This window comes from Mastigoproctus giganteus, chromosome 1, assembly GCF_048544385.1.
Source record: "Mastigoproctus giganteus isolate SK-2022 chromosome 1, ASM4854438v1, whole genome shotgun sequence".
NCBI classification, from domain to species: Eukaryota; Metazoa; Arthropoda; class Arachnida; order Uropygi; family Thelyphonidae; genus Mastigoproctus; species Mastigoproctus giganteus.
The window spans coordinates 181,000,362-181,018,689 of record NC_143575.1 but is presented as its reverse complement, the minus strand read 5'-3'; the positions used below and the strand labels follow the sequence as shown (position 1 = coordinate 181,018,689).

The window sequence follows — 18,328 nt, the reverse complement described above, 5'->3', positions numbered from 1 at the left end:
CAGCAATTACTATTTAGTTTTATTTCATACATATCACATACACTATCCATATGTATATTGTAGTGGAAGCACTGATATTATATTTGTTGACACATGTGGAATGAAACACAGAAATGAAATGTTCTTGGTTCACACAAAGGTCACTGGTCTTTTTTTTTTTTTTTTTTTATTATTATTATTATAAATCATGAATTATTACTATTTGTTCATCATCATCATCATCAGCCATTTTCAATCCACTGCAGGATGAAGGCCTCTCCAGCAACTTTCCAGTTCCTTCTGTTTTGAGCACTGGCCATCCATTTACTACTCAAAAACTCATGAATTTCATCTATCCATCTCCGCCTTTGTCTTCCAGGTTTTCTTCTAGCCCCTCTTGGGTACCATTCTGTTATTTTCTTAGTCCATCTGTCATCATGTCTTCGAGCTACGTGTCCTGCCCAAGACCATTTTAGTTCTTTAGTTTTGATAAGAATGTCCTTTACTTGAGTTTGCTGCCTAATCCACGTGTTTCTCTTCTTATCTAACAGTCTGATTCCCAATATAATTCGTTCCATTCTTCGCTGTGTAGTTCTTAGCTTCTCTTCCATTCTTTTGGCGAGTGCCCAAGTTTCACTTCCATAAGTCATGGTGGGGAGTATACATTGGTTCATTATTTTACATTTCAGACAAACTGGGATATTGCTCTTCAGTATGTGACTATATTTCCTGAATGCTATCCATCCAAAATTTATTCTTCTCTTGACTTCCAGCCATTTATCATTATTACAGCTAATAACTTGTCCCAGATAAGTATATGACTCCACCTTTTCAATTACTGCTCCTTCAATCATTATTTCCCTTTCCGTGGCATACTTGTTCATCATTACTTTTGTTTTAGCCACATTCATCTTTAGTCCAAAATCCTTACTAACTGTGCATAACTGATTAAGATTTTCCTCTAATTCTTTGGGATCGTGGCTTATGACCACAATGTCATCTGCAAATCGTAAATGGTTTAGGTACTCTCCGTTCATATTGACTCCTTTCTGCGACCAGTCTAATCTTCTGAAAGCTTCCTCAAGGGCAGCAGTAAACAGCTTCGGAGATATTGTGTCTCCTTGTCGAACTCCTTTCTCGATTTTAAATTTGCTACTGTCTTTGTCTAGTCTAATAAAGGATGTAGCACTCTCATATATTTTCTTCAAAATCATAATATATGGAGTATCTATACCTTGTCTTTCCAGTGCCCGAAACATTGCCTTATGCTGTATGGAGACAAATGCCTTTTCATAATCCACAAATGCCAGGCATAATGGTGTTTTATATTCATTTGCTTTCTCCATTAGCTGTGATATTACGTGAAGGTGATCCATACTTAAGAATCCTGTCCTAAAGCCAGCTTGCTCTTTCGGTTGATTCTCATCAAGTATTCTTTCTAATCTGTTAGTAATGACCCTTGTGAACAACTTGTAGATATGCGATAACAAGCTAATTGGTCTATAATTTCCAATTTCTGATTTATCTCCTTTCTTATGCAGCAAAACTATGATTGCATTATTCCACTGCTTAGGCATTGCACCTTTTCTAATGCACTTTGCGAAGAGCCTTGCCAGTTTTTGTGTTATGTCTCTTCCTCCCAATTTTAACAACTCTACAGTAACTTCATCTTCCCCCGGGGCTTTCCGATTCTTCATTTTCTTCAATGCATGTTCTACCTCATCAGGAAGAATATCGGGTATGTCGTATGTGTTGCTACTTTGCAATCCATCTTCCCCACTGCTGGTATCATTCCCTCGCTCCTTGTATAATTCTCTATAGTAGTCTTCTGCTATTTGAATTATGCCTTCTCTGCTGTTTATAAGTACACCATCGCTATTCTTCAGTTTCAGTATCATTTGTCTTTCTGTATTACTGCTCATGGCTGCTGATTTAAATCCTTTGTTTTCCCTTAATGCTTGTTCTACTTTTCTTGTGTTAAATCTTCTTATGTCCTCTCTGAGTCTCTTTCTAATGGCTTTGCATAACTCAGTATACTCAATTTTCTCCCTGTCAGTGTTTTTCTTGCTCTTCATTTGTCGTCTTTGGTTCATCATGACAAGTGTTTCTTGACTAATTTTTTCTTCTTTGGATTTCTGTTTCCCTATAGGTTTCTTGGGCTTTATCACTTTCAGAAAGTTGTAATATTCCTCGTCGATATCTTGGTCCTGAGCAGTCTACAGAAGCTCAAACTTGTTCTTAAGTTCCAGTACATACTGCTTTTTCTCCTCTTCTGTTATCTCAAAGACCTTTGTATTATTTACTCGAGTCAGCTTTTTCCTTTCCTTTCCTACATCTATATCAAGTGTACGTCTTACCATTCTGTGATCACTTCCAACATTTACCTTATTCAGGACGGTAACATCAGTCACAATATATCTTCTGTTAGTGAGGATGAAGTCGATTTCATTAGTTGTTAATCCATTTGGACTCTTCCATGTCCACTTTCTGTTCACCCTTTTCTTGAAAAAAGTGTTCATTACTGACATTCCTTGAGATTCTGCAAATTCCACAAGTCTTTCACCTCTTTTATTTCTTTCACCAATTCCAAAATTTCCTATAGTTCCTCTTTCTGCGCTGTTTTGCCTTTTTCCAACCTTAGCATTGAAGTCAATTTCAGTGTACATTTCTTCAACCTCTTCATCATCATGGCTCGATGTTGGTGCATAAATCATTATAATCTTTAGCTTGTACCTCTTAGAAATCTTGAGTATTAGTCTTGACACCCTTGGTGATGTACTTTTGAATTCCAAAATGTTGTTTTTAAAATCTTTATGGGCCAGAAACCCAACTCCACCTTCACTCCTTACTATTTGTTAATGTTCTTGAAATGTAACGTACTGTGCACATTAACTTGTTGTTTTTGGCTAATGCAGTATAATCTTACTTCCTTGCATAATTTGCTACTACTAATATTAGGTGCCAAGTATTATTTGTTGTCCCTCTGTTAGATATTTATTGCAATTCCACAAATTTGTTACATAGAGCAGGCAGGCAGGTTTTGACAACACAATTTGTGATATAGATTTAAAGATAAAACCATACTGAAGAAATACTAAAATTCATATCAATGTAATTCTAACAGATATTTTAATAATGTATGGGTTAGTGCAATTGCATAATTTTTATGTAACAAACTTTTTTTTTTTTTTTTTTTTTTTTTTATGAAAACCCCAAACATGAAAGGTATCAAAACCTATAATACTTAGTACCGTGCATGGGTTGAAGGAGGAGGAGTATGGCAGGGGCGGGGGAGATGCCGGAAACTTTGCTCTAGAGACTAAACATGGGTTTCACCACTTCAAGCCTCCAATAAGCAAAGTGGTGGTATTTCACCGGTTGATGAAAGTCATCTACTACCCAAAATAGGTAAATGGCACTGTTTTTAATTATATCTCATATTATGAAACCTTCAGAACAAGTTGCCATGATATTGCACTACCTTGAATATGAAATGTTTCACCAATGGAAAAGACTGTTGTTACTTATTCTTGGCAGATACTACCACCCAGACGGCACCATTTCAAGGCTTTTTTTCCCTCCCTTTGGTGGGTGGGCAGGTACCCTGATGTTGCATTCATCACAACCCCACAATATGAGATGCCTGATGGTGTGCAGTAATTAAGACTAAAAATCATAAATAACTACACACCATCAGGCATCTCTCATATTGTGGCGTTATACGAGGTGTGACAAAATTTCAAGAATAATTTTGTTTCTGTCAAAGTGCCCACACTGTAAACCGTTACGTCCTCCCACTGTGCAGCCTGAACCCCCCTCTACCTGCATGCAAAGGGTAAACATCTTCAGTCGTTTCAGTCATTGTACGTTAGTTCGTGTAAAGACGTGTTTCAGTTCCATGTTACGTGAAAAATGGAACGCAATTTAGAGCAAAAAGTTGTGATAAAATTTTTGATGAAAACTGGTGAATCATCAATTTATATTTATGAAAAGTTGACCACAATTTATGAAAATGATACTGTGTCGAAACTATGCATTTTCAATTGGGCAAAACAGTTTCGAGAAGGACTTGAATCCGTCGAAGACGATGAATGTTCAGGGCGTCCTTCCATGACTCGACATGATGAAAACATTGTTCGTGATCTTTTTCGAAGTAATAGGCGGTGAACCATAAAAATGATTGCCGAAAAACTAAACATCAATCGGAAAAGTGTTAGATTAATTTTGACTGAAAATTTGTTGATGAGGAAAGTGTGTGCAAAGCTGGTACCGAAAAACCGCTCTCATGAGCAGAAAGAAATTTGGTTGTGACATTATCAGGAGATGTTGGAAAGCACTGAAGATGTTCCAGATTTGCTTTCTCGTGTGATTACGGGGGATGAAAGCTGGGTATTTTCTTATGACCCCGAAACAAAAAGGCAAAGTCAACAATGGAAGGGAGCTTCCTCATCAAAACCCAAAAAAGTGAGAATGTCAAAGTCAAAACCATGTTAATTTGCTTTTTTGATCAAAAAAAAAAAAAATTGTCCACAAAGAGTCTGTTCCACCTAATGAAACTGTCAATCAGCAATTTTACCTTCAAGTTTTGGAAAGGCTTCACAAGCAAGTCAACTGGATTCGACCTGAAATTGCTTAGTCATGGATTTTGCATCATGACAATGCTCCTGCACATTCCACTATTGTAACGAAAGAGTTTTAACCTCAAAATCAATCACAACGTTGCAGAACCCTCTGATTCACCTGATTTGTCTCCTTGTGACTCTTTTTATTTCTTCAACTGAAAGGAATCATGAAAGGCACGTATTTCCAGTCAGTTTTTGAAATTCAGAGTAATGTAATGCAGGTACCAGAAAGTGAGTACCAGAAATTTTACAATCAATGGATCCTACGCTGGAATGTGTGTGTGTGTGTGTGTACAGTCTGAAGGGGACTACTTTGAAGGTGATGGCCTCACATCTGTATAATTTTCAAAATAATTTTTAAATGAATTATTCTCAAAATTTTTTATTGTCACACCTCGTACTTCATAACTGAGTCATCATGAATGCAACACCAGAATACCTGCCCACCCACTTGAAGAGGCCAAAAAGCCTTGAAACGGTGCCATCTAGATGGTGGTATCTGCTGAAAATAAGTAACAACAGTCTTCTCCATTGGTGAAGCATTACTTATTCCTAGTAGTGCAATATCATGGCAACTCATGAAGGTTTTCACAATATGAGATATAATTAAAATGATGCCATTTATGTATTTTGGGTAGTTTGCTACGTATAAAAATGGTGTGATTGCACTAACTCCCACGTAGTAAATTTTTCAAATGGATTTTCTCTACCGATACACCTGCTAGAGAGTTAAGAAAGAACACTGTTGTCTGATACCATATACCCATCAGCAGGTATATGATGTCATTTAATCATATGACATGCATGAGAGGTTAATGACATGAAGGTTACAGCTGCATGATTATGGGAGGTCAAAAATTATACCATGTAAAATTCACAAATATCAAAACAGCAACAATGTTAAAAGGCAGGAATTTTGTTTTTGTAGAGGTACTTTCAAATGGTCCTAGACAATTCTTTTCAGTGGGCCTAACTTATATTAAAAAATGCAAATGACAAATAAGTTTTCTTCAGGGAAGTAATCGTAGAAGATACTAAGAATATTACACCAACAATGAGATATTGCTCAAAGTTCAGACCAAATTGGATGTCACATGAACTGAAAAGTTCATGTGGAAGAGAACAAAAATAGATAGGGTGATTATAAATTATTAGAGGGCACAGAATCCTACTGTAAGTATAAATTTGTCTGTAACCTAGGGACTTAGGGACTGGTGGACAAAGGAGGTACTCGCCAATACATATGGGGTGTTTATTGCGGCAGCGGGAAAACTAATATTGAGACAGCAAATCTCACATGCTAGTGCCTGTGCTGACAAAGGGTAAAAAACACTACACGAATCTGCAGTTTTGTGGATTCCATGGATACTCCACTTCCTTGAAGCATCAGATTCAGGTATTGTTTATATCTTTCAATCTGTCAGCATAGGCACTTGTATGTGAATATGGAATCTGTTGTATCAACATCAGTCTCCCACTGCCACAATAAAAATCTCACAAGTACTCAAGAGCACCTTCTTTATTCATTAGTGTAACCCCCCCTCCAATGCAAATGTCATTCAGACCACATCTCAAACTCACTCAGGGAATTTAGCTAAAACAAATTATGAAGTTTTTGTCAAAGCATGCAAAGAATTCTTTGCTTAGGTTAACAATGGAAGGAAAGCAATGAACTACATTGGTCATCACTTTACTTCCTATTGATGTAAATGGAAAAACCACTGATGATCCTGTACAGATTGTCAACAAAATGAATAAATATTTTTCAGAAATATTCACATATGAATTTTTTTGAGATTGGGATACCAGATGTTTACATGGCTTGAGTGATTAAATAATTTTATGGAAAAAAAAAAAAATGGAAGAGAAATTTTTGTAGCTAAAAGTGAACAAAACACCTTGGCTAATGAAACTGGATAAATTCCATCAGCCATAATGTTTGTTTATCACATTTGTGCTTATTAAAAGAAACACAAATGTGATAAACAAACATTTAGCAATAAAACTGAGAGAATCCTGGGATTCAGAGTAAGTCCTGAGAATATGGAGTTGTGCAAATCTCTCTCCTTCACAAGAGTGGTTCAGTGGGTGGGGGAGGGAAAGAGAGTAATTAGATTTTGACTTATATGCCAGGAAAAACACAATGAAAGTAAGGCAAGGATCTTGAGAATAGAGCAATAAAGCAATCTCAGCTTGAATTTATTAGTGGGAGATCTTGTTTGAGCAATGTGATTAGCTACAATGAAGTAGTCATAGAAGAGTCAGATGCAAAAAACAATTCTGACATTGTACTGTTTAAATTTCAAAATTTCATTAAAATAGTTGGCATCATTCCAAGTTTGGTTCTACCAAAACCCCCAACATTCATGCATACTACCATTATAATAGTCTTGGAGGTTTTGGTAGAACCAAACTTGTAGTAGTACTACCAATATTATATACTACCAAATGTGGTTCTACCAAAACCTCCAACACTCGCGAATCTACTACCACTGTAATAGTCTTAGATCGGGACAAGATAGTACAGAACTCACAATACATGCTCAAACCCACAATCACACGCCTTTAATTGACTCTGCTATCACTATTATAAGACTTAAAACCAGCCACAAAATTCTTCAATATGAAGCCCTCATTATCGAATGGTTCTGACACAATACTAATCTCAACATCCTAAACGCAAAACTTCCCTTTCACCTTTCTTCGGCTTGGAATCTCTCACATCTGAGATTCCCACGTGTTCCAAAGAGCATCACAAGAGTATAGAAATTTCTTTAAAAATACAGCACACATTACTTCTCACTTAACATCGCCAACTGAAGACGTTATAACTTAACGGAAGTCTGTCGTCATGACTATTGGCATTTTCAACTCTTATGTTCCAGATTAACTATTTTCTACTTTATGACAACAAGGGACGGAGTAGTGCACTACTGCTTCCTTGCACTTATTTTAAAATTCCATTAAATTAAATTTCATCCCACCTTAATGCATTAACTCAATCATTCCACCTTAAATTTAGCCATCAGTCTTTTCATATTGCAGATTATATTCAAGGTGAGTACCGTACTTTAAGCATTTTGCTATTTTTATTCTTAGTCTATTGTCACGGTATTATAAGAATTCTATAACTTTATAAAACAAAACTATTACAAGATTGATGCTGCAGTCTGTTTTCCTCACAGTAGTTTAGCATGGCTGTCACCATTTGTTCTACAGATATCTCTCTCTAAGCATTTCGAGAGTGACTTTTTAAAATTCAGTGATTCTAGTCAGTAACTCAAATCTGTCAGTAACAGTAGAATATGAACTTCATCCTTAAGGAACCTCTGTTGAACCATCCCTTTATCAGTAGTAGTGTCTTCCTCCTAATGCCATTTCCTTCCACCTTAAATTTAGCCATCAGTCTTTTCATAAAACTATTGCAGATTATATTCAAGGTGAGTACCATACTTTAAGCATTTTGGTATTTTTATACTTAGTTCCATTTTTTAAAGTGCAAAATAGAGTTATAGAGAGCAAGTTGTGAACCTTCCTTTGAAATACTTCTGTCCAGAGGTAGAATTCCCACTTTATTTTATTAAATATCAATTTAAAATCAATATATTAAATGGCAAAATACATAATACAAAAGTAAACATATTTGTATAGATATTGTCATCATTTTGAAAGCATATTTTTATTAGAATAAATACATCACATAAAACCTTATTAAACCACATATTCAGAAATCTGGTACTGTAAATATAACTTACTGTCCACATATTAAATATATATTCATATGTTAAATTTTTTTTATTGTTCATTTTTCTGCACATATACAAAGAATAAACTTTAACCCAATAACAGCAAGTGAAACAGATGACTATTTTTCACTATGGTTCTGTACTTAATTTTTGTATATTTTCTTTCATTGGAGCATTTTTTAAAATTATATCAGGGTGAGGGGGAAAAGTAACTAATGGTATGAAAACTTGTCATCTGCATTATCACACATTATCTGATTTTTTATCATTCAAAAATGTGTAAATACAGAGGGCATGATACTGAATTTATTATCAGCTCCTAATCTAAAACATAGGTTAAAACAGCACTCCAGATAACAAGTTGAGACAACCTCAGGTAGTGTATACAGGGCTGGAGGTCTCATTTTTGGAAGGATGTAGAGCTGCTGGAACAGGTACACATAAGGGTAACAAGGTTGGTGAGAAGAACAAAGGAGTGCTCTTACCAAGAAAGACTTCAGTTCTGAAAATTACAGCATCTGGAGACTAGGCACTTGCAAGGTGATCTAATTGATGTATTTAAGGCTTTGAATGGTTTGAGCAAACTCAATGCTGATGAGATCCTTCCTCTTGTTCAGATTATGCACATGAGAGTATATAAATTCAAACTGAGGAAGGATGGTTACAGGACAGATGTGTAGAAGTTTGCCTTCAACAATGGGGGTGGTTGATTGCTGGAGAAAGCTTCCATCCATTATTGTGAAAGCAGATAATTTGAATAAATTCAAGGAAGAACTAGAAAAACTATTGGAGCAGATGGATAGGTGAAATGATTTTTTTTTTTTTTTTTGGCTGATGCCGTAAAAGCTTGCTTTCTTGCATCGTTTGCCACTATTAATACTAAAACGAAACTAGTGTATTATTTGTTCCACAATTTTCACATATAAGTTTTCCTCATTTTTAAACCAATTCATTTTTTAGTATTAGTAATAGCAGCGGGAGATGATGCAAAAAAAGCAAGATTATACAGCATCACCCAAAAAAAAAAAAAAAAAAACCCAAACCCTTTCCCTTCTCATTTCACCTATCCATCCCCCTCCAGTAGTTTGTCTAATTCTTTCTTGAATTTATTATTCAGACTATCCACTTAATGTCAGACAGAAGTTTCTTCCAGCAATCAAACACAAGCTGGCTAAAGGCAAACTTCCACACATCTATTTTGCAACTGTTCTTCCTGAATTTGAATTTATGTCCCCTCATATGCATAGTCTGAGCAAGAGGAGAATCCCATCAGCATTCAGCTTGCTCAATCCATTCAAAGCCTTAAACGCCTCAATCAGATCACCATGCAGGACCTAGTCTCCAGATACTGCAATTTGCAGAACCTTTCTTGGTAAGAATACCTCTTTGCTCTGTGTACTAATCTCATTGCTTTTCTCTGTACTTGCCCTAGAAACTATACATCCTTCTTAAAATGAAATCTCCAGAACTATATGCAGTACTCAAGAATGGCTGACCATTGCCTTATACAATGGAATAATCACCTCCTTATCCCTACTATAAAGACTCCTGTATATCACAGACAAACCCCCATGTGCTGTCCTGGTAGTCTGTCTGTACTGCTCAGAGAACTTCATATCTGACTACACTATTACCCCAGATCTTTTTCATTTTCCACTACTTTGAGTGTAGTACCACACAATTGGTATGCTAATCTGGGATTACTGCTACCCATGTGCAGTACTTTGCATTTGCCAATGTTGAACCTCAATTGCCACTTCTCACCACATCTGCCTAATTTTTCTAGATCTTGCTGCAGTAGCATACCATCATTACTGTCATTAACTACCCTGCCAACCTTCATATCATCTGCAAACTTAGACATTAAGCCTAATACACCTTCATTAATATCATTAATAAATACAGAAAACTGGGCCGGCACCAAATCCTGTAGTTCTCCACTTATAACATTAGTCCACAATGAGCAGTGTCCATTAATATCAACTGTATTCTCCTACTCAACCATCCCTTTATCCACAGCAGTAACTTGCCTTTAATGCCATGATGCTCCAATTTGCAAAGCAGTCAATTATGTTCATCAATGTCAAAACCTTTCTTGAAATACAAGTATATGATATCAAAATTATTTTTACCATCCAATTCCCTTGTTACTGCATCATAGAATCCAATCTAGGCAAGACAAGATCACCCCTTTACAAATCCATACTGCAACTGAAGTATAACTGCACTCTTGTCTAGATGATCCTGCATTACTTCTCTAATCAGTGACTCCATTATCTTTGCTGGAACAGAAGTTAAGCTAACAGGTCTCTAATTACTCATGCCACTCTACATCAGATGTGTGGCCAGCCTCAAGGAAGCAGATATTAGCCAGAAACAACTATTGTGCAGTATGTTTCATTACTGGATTCAATGAAGAGTTTTGTGAAAGCAATGGGTAAGATTAATTCAAGAGGATTCTATTACTTAAGTGAGAAATTTATAGATATCAGTGCTGCAAAAGTGAAAGAAAGAACCATTGCAGTGTCTCACATCACAAAGTTTCAGAGAAAGCTTTCATCCTGCTTCACACAGTAGGATGAAAAATTTGAAAAATGCGTCAATGTATTCAAATGGCTTGTGGAAACTTCTTGGGTAACCACAGGTGTCCGCTCACAAAGCATTCAGAAACTGCTTAATGCATATAAAGAAATGGGATGTTGTCGAAACTTTGTTTCTTGCATTTGCATTAAGACTTCTTTCCTGAAAACTTTGGCCTGGCAAATGATAATCAGGAAGAACAATTCCATCGAGATAATAAGTCAATGGTAAATCACTATTAAGGTTTCTGGAACAAAAAGATTGGCAAACTACTGCTGCATGATGTATCGCAATGTATTAGACAAAGTGCACCAAAGGAAATCATCTGCACAACATTTTTAAATTGTGCATATTTTTTTACAGTAGTGTATTGTATGATTTCAACAATGTTTATAAAGTGCACTGGATTTAAACTGAAAAAGTGATAAAAACATATTTCAAACCAGTCTCGTGTATTTTATAATTAAATCACTTTAATTAACTTGCAATAATATTATCAACAGTCTTATTGTTAAAACTAGATGTGTTATAAAAAAAAACTGAGAACACATTTGAAGTCACGGTGCAAAACTGATTTAGAAGTGTTTATGTTTTTGATGGCGGAAAAAAAAAAAAAGTTATTTTGTTGATCAGTGTAATCTGTTGTACCAAATTTTTCTTCAGAACTATTTTATTTGAATATGCTATAAAAGCATCATTAACATGGGAAGCCACCATGACCTGAACTGAACATAATTTTCATTACAGTGAAATTCTGATTAAAATGGTATTCATTGTAAGGAATTTCAATGTACATTTAAAGTGCCAATGGCTATTTTACACTTCCTTCATAAGGAATTCTTGTGCTGATCAATCTCTCTTGCAGGGATTGTTCGATAAAGCTGAGATTTATACCACATTCAGTTTCAGAAGAAATTTGCATATAGTCTGTGAAACAATACTGAAAACAAATAACTTGGATAAATAATAATCATGAGAATGTTTTGCTCATTTCTCGTGTCTCATTATTATTCAGCGCTTTCTTTTTAATCAACTAACTAAAGTCTGATTACAGCAAAATGTTTAAAAGACATTACAATTTCACTAAAAAAAGAAAAGAAAAGAAAGAAAAATAGAGAAAAACACATGGAAGGAGGAGCAAGAAGGTGCAATGTTAAGTAGTTTTACTTAAATACATTGCTCATAGGCGCCTCCATAGCCAGGTGGGAAGGAGCAGCAGTGCGTAGCACACGCTTCTTGATTAGACCAGGGTTCGAGCCTGTCACCACCAAATACGGAGGATACGGAAAGGTCAGGGAATGACCACCGCATATTCCCGGAGCAATATGGCCTTAGTTGCTAATGCTCCTAAAAACCAAAATAACAACAACAACTGCTCATCCAGTAAAACTTATTGACATCACTTCCATGTTCATTTTTAATGATCACATAATTAATTGCTTACATCATATAATCATATAAGCTCCTAAAAACGATTATATTATCTATACCCACCAAAATCTTTTTGCTGCAACAGCCACTCCACCTGGAATATGTGGTCCTGTAGCTCTCACAAATGCCCATTCTTCTTCAAGATATATTTTCTGACGAAGAGTTACTTGTGAGACTTTCTGCATCATCAGAATTCTTCTTTCTAAATAACTTAAGTACACCTTTACATAAAATAAGAATAGTGTATTAAATAATATGTTTTCTAACTAGTAGTACGAAATATATATATAATAAAAACTCTAATTCAGCACATTTTCTGAAAATTTTAGATTGATAAAAGAACCTACAATGGTGCTCATAAAATTGCATCAATTGCACAATTCCCTGAATTTCTGTGAAATTTGGCACTATTTCTATATTTGTAATAGCATTACCCTGTTGCTTTATCCATCTCTAGCAAGCTCTATTAGATGATATCATATATGATTGCGTCAACCTAGCGGCAGTATAAATACAGTGCATATAAGATAGTAATAGTATTTGCCATATAGTACAAGGAAGCCACATGCTTTTGCTGCACTGGCACACACACACACAAAAAAACCAAAAAAAAACCCAACACGAGTGTGCCGAGCATGTGCAGTAGATGGTTTTATGTGAAACAGCCTTGGCTTGGAAGAGGTTAGTGAAATCCAAGCCAATAGCCTAATTACCCATTTGATTGCAGCTATTTGAATAACTACAATCAAATAGCAGCTGTAGAAAGTATGACTGTAACAATACAAGTATTTGATTACAAATACTTGTATTGTTGAAATGTTTGATTACAAATACTTGTATTGTTGCAATCATACAAGTTATGATAATTCACCTCTGGGCTGCGGATGACATCACTTCCACATAGCATTTTTTGTGACCGATCAGATTTACTTGTTTCAGGTGCCCCCAAGGATGGTTCACAAAAAAAAAAAAAAAAAAAAAAGACAACACCCAAATAGATATGAAAATACAAATTATATGCTTCCCTCCTCACACAGCTAACTATCCAGTTGACCTTTGAATTTATTCAAACTGTCAGCGTCAACTACCTGCAAAGGCAACTTTTTCCAACAATCAATGACTCGCCAGCTGAAAGAAAATCTGAACATCAACTCCTGTAATTTGAATTTATGACCCCTAGTTCTGAATTCTTTATAACCATGAGAATTCCACCTTCATTCGTTTTACTAATCCCTCTCAGAGCCTTATAAAACCTCAATCAGGTCAACTCTGAGGTGCCTGATTGCCAAGCTCCGCAGCCCACATAATCAGGGTCTTTCCTCATACAGTCGTCTTTCTGCCAATTTCACCATTTGAGTTGCCTGTCTTTGGGCCCTTTCAAGAAGCTCAATATCTTTTTTCAGATGAGGTCTCCATGCTTACCAAATTGGAAGACCCAGTATTCCAAATGTAGTCTTACAATTGCTTTATGCACATTATAGCCTTAGTCGCTAATGCGCCAATAAAACCCCAATTGTTTTATACAATGGATTACGTAGCCAGGTGGGCAGGAGCAGCATGCGTGGCACACGCTTCTTGATTAGACTGGGGTGAGAGTTCGTGACCACCCAATACGGAGGATGTGGAGAGGTCAGGGAATGACCACCGCATATCCCCAGAGCAATATGGCCTTAGTTGCTAATGCTCCTAAAAACCAAATAACAATAACAACAATGGATTACGCCTTCCCTATCCCTACAGGATAATGTTCGATAACTCACCAATAGGACATCATGGGCTTTCCTGACTGCCTGTTTATACTGTTCAGAAAACTTCATATCTACCCATATTGTAATGCCCAGATCCCTTTCCTCCTCCACTGTTTTTAATTCAACCCTACCAAGTGTATAATTCATTTGTGGGTTGCTCTTTCCCAAATGTAAGACCTTGCATTTAGAAGCATTAAAACATAGCTGCCACTTCTCTGGCCATCTTTGAAGTCTTCAAGTCATCCTGAAGGAGCGCTGCTGGCACTGATCATTAATGACTCGCCAATCTTTTCACCATCTGGAAATTTTGACATCACGACTCCTATCCCTTCGTTGATGTCTTTTATGAAAATGAGAAACTACAGCGGTCCAAGAACTGATCCTTGAGGGATCCTGCTCCTGACATGACACCAATCTGAAGAATAACTATTAATCACAACCCTCTGCCTTTTGCTCTGCAGCCACCCATCTTAGAATCTTATCAGTAATCCCAACCTGTTCAACCTTATACAAGAACCTTTTGTGAGGGACTGAGTCAAATGTTTTGCTAAAATCCAAATAAACTATGTCAAAATTATTCCCTAATTCCAGCTCATGAGTAACTGTGTCAAAATAGTCTACTAAGTTAGTTAAGCATGATTTACAAAGCTATGTTGTGTGTCCTTTGGAATACCATATCTATCAATGTCCCTGGATTACACTCAATCATTGCCTCTGAGATTTTTTCTACCACTGAAGTCAGACTAACTGGTCTGTAGTTACCAACTTCACTTAAAACTACTTTTATGTATTGACAATACAGTGGCACTTCTCTAATCCAAAGAAATCTCCTGAGTCTAAAGATGCCCTCATACTCAACCCCAATGGTTCAATGTACTCCCTTGAACTCTTATTCATATGCATGAGCCCAGTACAACACAGAAGAAAAAAAGTGTTGCTGCTGCTCATGAATGTAGAGGGACATTCTATGCATGAAATAGCTAAAAGGATTCATGTAATCGGTCAATAGTGCATGTTTATTATGAAATTATCAGAAGCTGAAAGTCTAAACAAAAAGAAAGAAAGTGGACATCTATGAATATCTTCTGCAGCGCACGACAAGTTTCTGGTCTGTCGGTCTGTGTCCAAAATAGAAGGTCCTTATTGACAGATCTCAAAACACCATGGGAAGAGAATACAGGAGTAAAGGCAACTACACACCTTTTTTCATCAGGATTAGTAGTAAGCCACCCAAGAAAAAAACACTTTTGATGCAAAAATTGAAATCCCAGCATCTAAAGTGGGCAAAGGGGCATGCTAGTTGATCTGAGAATCAGTGGAAATGTGTTATTTTCTCTGATGCATCAAAATAACTTGCATGGTTTGGATAGCCAACAGACTGTTAGACAAAGAATTTCATGGGGCTGTTTTTCACATAAGAGGAGTTGGTCATCTTGAATTTGTGAAGGGTACAGTGAACGCTGAGGAAGTAGTACATAGAAAGACACCCTTGAGACAAAATTACTTCCCACAATTAGAGATTGCGGGAATGGCAATTGCACATTTTCAGGACAACTCTGCTCCACATCATAAAGCAGAAACCGTAAGTACTATTTTATAAAATTAGCAAAAGTTTTAAATTTATTAAACGCGCACTCTTGCTTAAATAAATGTAATTTATTTCACTGTCTTTTACTGTTCACAGATGTAAAAATGGTTGAAGGATAAATCAATTCACACAATAAAATGTCCTGGGAACATTCAGACCTTGATGCATTTGAAAATTGTTGGAACAAAATGGGTGTTTCAGTAATGCAAAAGAAAACAAAAATACTTAAAGAGAGATGCGGGAGACATTAATTTGTGCGACGATGTGCAGCAGTCATCAAAGCAAGGGGCCAATGAAATATTAGTGGGCATTTTGTTGTATTTTTTGGTTATGTAGCTGCTTGTCATCCTAGTATGAGCAAAATAATGGTGGGGGGGGGGGGGAATCACTACTTTCATACAATTTTTGTTATTATATAAACCATAAGCAACATGCTGTTATTTTGGAGAAAAGTACTTAATTGTATATTTACCCATAAGGCATAAAAGTAAATTTTTCTGCAATTAATAATTTCGTATATTACAGAATAGTTTAGAGCTAAAGCCTCAGGTTACGAAAGAAGTTTACTAACATACAAGTTAGTGCAATTGCATCATTACGTAGCCAACAACTTAAGGAGTTACAAATTGGCATCCTTAAGTATATCTCATATCGTTACTACCTTCACACAATGAGTTACCATAATATTGCACTACCTTGAATAAGTAACGTTTCACCACAGCAGAAAACTACTGTTATCTATTCTCAGCAGATACTATTGCCTATATGGCACTGTTTTGGATCTTATTGGCTCCTCATCTGTGGGTGAGCAGATACCCTGGTGGTGGTGCAATGATGACAACCCCATTGCGAAGTTTAACTACACAATATGAGAGATGTCTGATAGTGTGGGGTAATTTAGATTACAGAGTAGTCATGGCAACTCGTTGTGAAGGTATTCACAATATGAGATATACTTAAGGATGCCAATTATAACTACTTGAGTAGTTGGCTACGTACAGAAATGATGCAATTGCACTAACTTGTACGTTAGTAATTTCATATATGTATTGTTATTACTTATGTTCTTTCAGCTATTTATAAAATATTAGCTACCAGTAACAAAGACAAAAAACCTAAAAAATAAGGTGATAATCTTTTGAGCACCACTGTACAAACAGTAAATGATAAATTACTTCATAAATTACTTCACTCACACTTCACTAAGTGCTATTTTTTTAGCACTTGTTAATTATATATGACCGTAGAAAATTTTGCTGCTACATACCAGGGAGCATGTTTCTCAATAACACAAACTCACAATATGATATAATTGATCATTTGTTGATAATAAGATTTTGTAATGCAAGTCATTTACTGATTATTCCTAATTACAACTGACTGTTACTTTATAATTCAACTAAATGTCATAAACTTTTTTTTTTTTTTTTTTTTTTTTGGCTTAGGATATGATGCTAGAAATTTTTTCAGCAACTCTGTTGTCCCCCTGTTAGTAGGCCATTACCAATAGGAAACAGATGAGTATTAGTTCTCCTTTATTGTAATTCTCAAATTCTGTCACTTACATAAAGTTTTTTTTTATTTACATGACAGTTATGAAAATTCAAAATTTTTATCTCTAAAGCTAAGAGTCCTCCAAGTAAAATTATTATAAACTTAGCAAATCTTCCACTTCAAAAATCACAGTGTCTAATTCATGGAGAAAATTACTTACGGGTTATGAAGGTATCAAATAACATATACATAAATAAAAATCAAGATTATTGTCTTGACCTAATATGTGAAGAAAGCAAGAGTTTACACCATTGTGTATTATAAAAATTTCACTCACAATCAGCCCATTTTTATAAAAATTAACTATGCCATCCCGCTTCTAAATCTTAAAATACCAATTTCATCATCCCTAATATCCATTTAAAGTAAAATAAGAAAGGAAAATTATTCCACAGGAAAGGCAGTAACAGCACACAGGACCAGTTTTCCCTTAAAGACCCAATAATATTTAAAGTCAGAAAAGACAAACAATATGATGCTGGAAAACAATCATTATACTTTCATGCTATATTTAATGTCACACAAGTAAAATAAATGTAATACAGACTTGAATATATCAGTTTCCTCAATAGGTTACTGAAGGGTTAGTGGCTATCTAATCAGGAGGAGACCCTACATCTAAGCTAGGCTTATGGGAACTAGATGGGGTCCACAGCCAATATCCATTCCTCACTTTCTCGTGGCGCAACATGTTATTTTATCATTTCATTATTTTTTAAAATGGTGTTAAAGCTTGTTACTCATATCGCTATGATATATTTTGATATATTTTGTCTGCAGAAGCATGTATTCACAGAGTGATTTACACATTATGTGGGCTGAAAAATCCAAAGTAATTCACAGGTAGGGGAGCCATACTCCCTCCACCTAAGATCAACTGACTACAGCCTCGATTGATGAGAACTTTAAAAATTCCTTCAGTCACTGATGCGAGAGAATCAAACCCAGACCTCTCCAAACAAGTAGCAGATGCTGATGTATATGCTGACTAAGACTAAGCTGCCATGGAAACTAACAATGTTAGTAAGAAGTGAGTTATATGGCTAAATAGATGAATGAGGTTGGACTTTCAATATGAGA

At 35.8% G+C, this 18,328-nt stretch overlaps 1 protein-coding gene across 1 annotated transcript in view; it reads right to left on the bottom strand.

Annotated features, from left to right (window-relative positions):
* Positions 1–18,328, bottom strand: part of LOC150091336 (mitogen-activated protein kinase kinase kinase 4-like) — a 350,375-nt gene that overhangs the window by 235,461 nt on the left and 96,586 nt on the right. The window contains exons 8-10 of the mRNA XM_090390030.1: positions 12,418–12,579; positions 2,713–2,738; positions 2,319–2,340 (exon numbers count right to left, since the gene is read on the bottom strand). Of these exons, the coding sequence (XP_090246156.1) occupies positions 2,319–2,340; positions 2,713–2,738; positions 12,418–12,579 (210 nt within the window). The remainder of the gene's footprint in view (positions 1–2,318; positions 2,341–2,712; positions 2,739–12,417; positions 12,580–18,328) is intronic.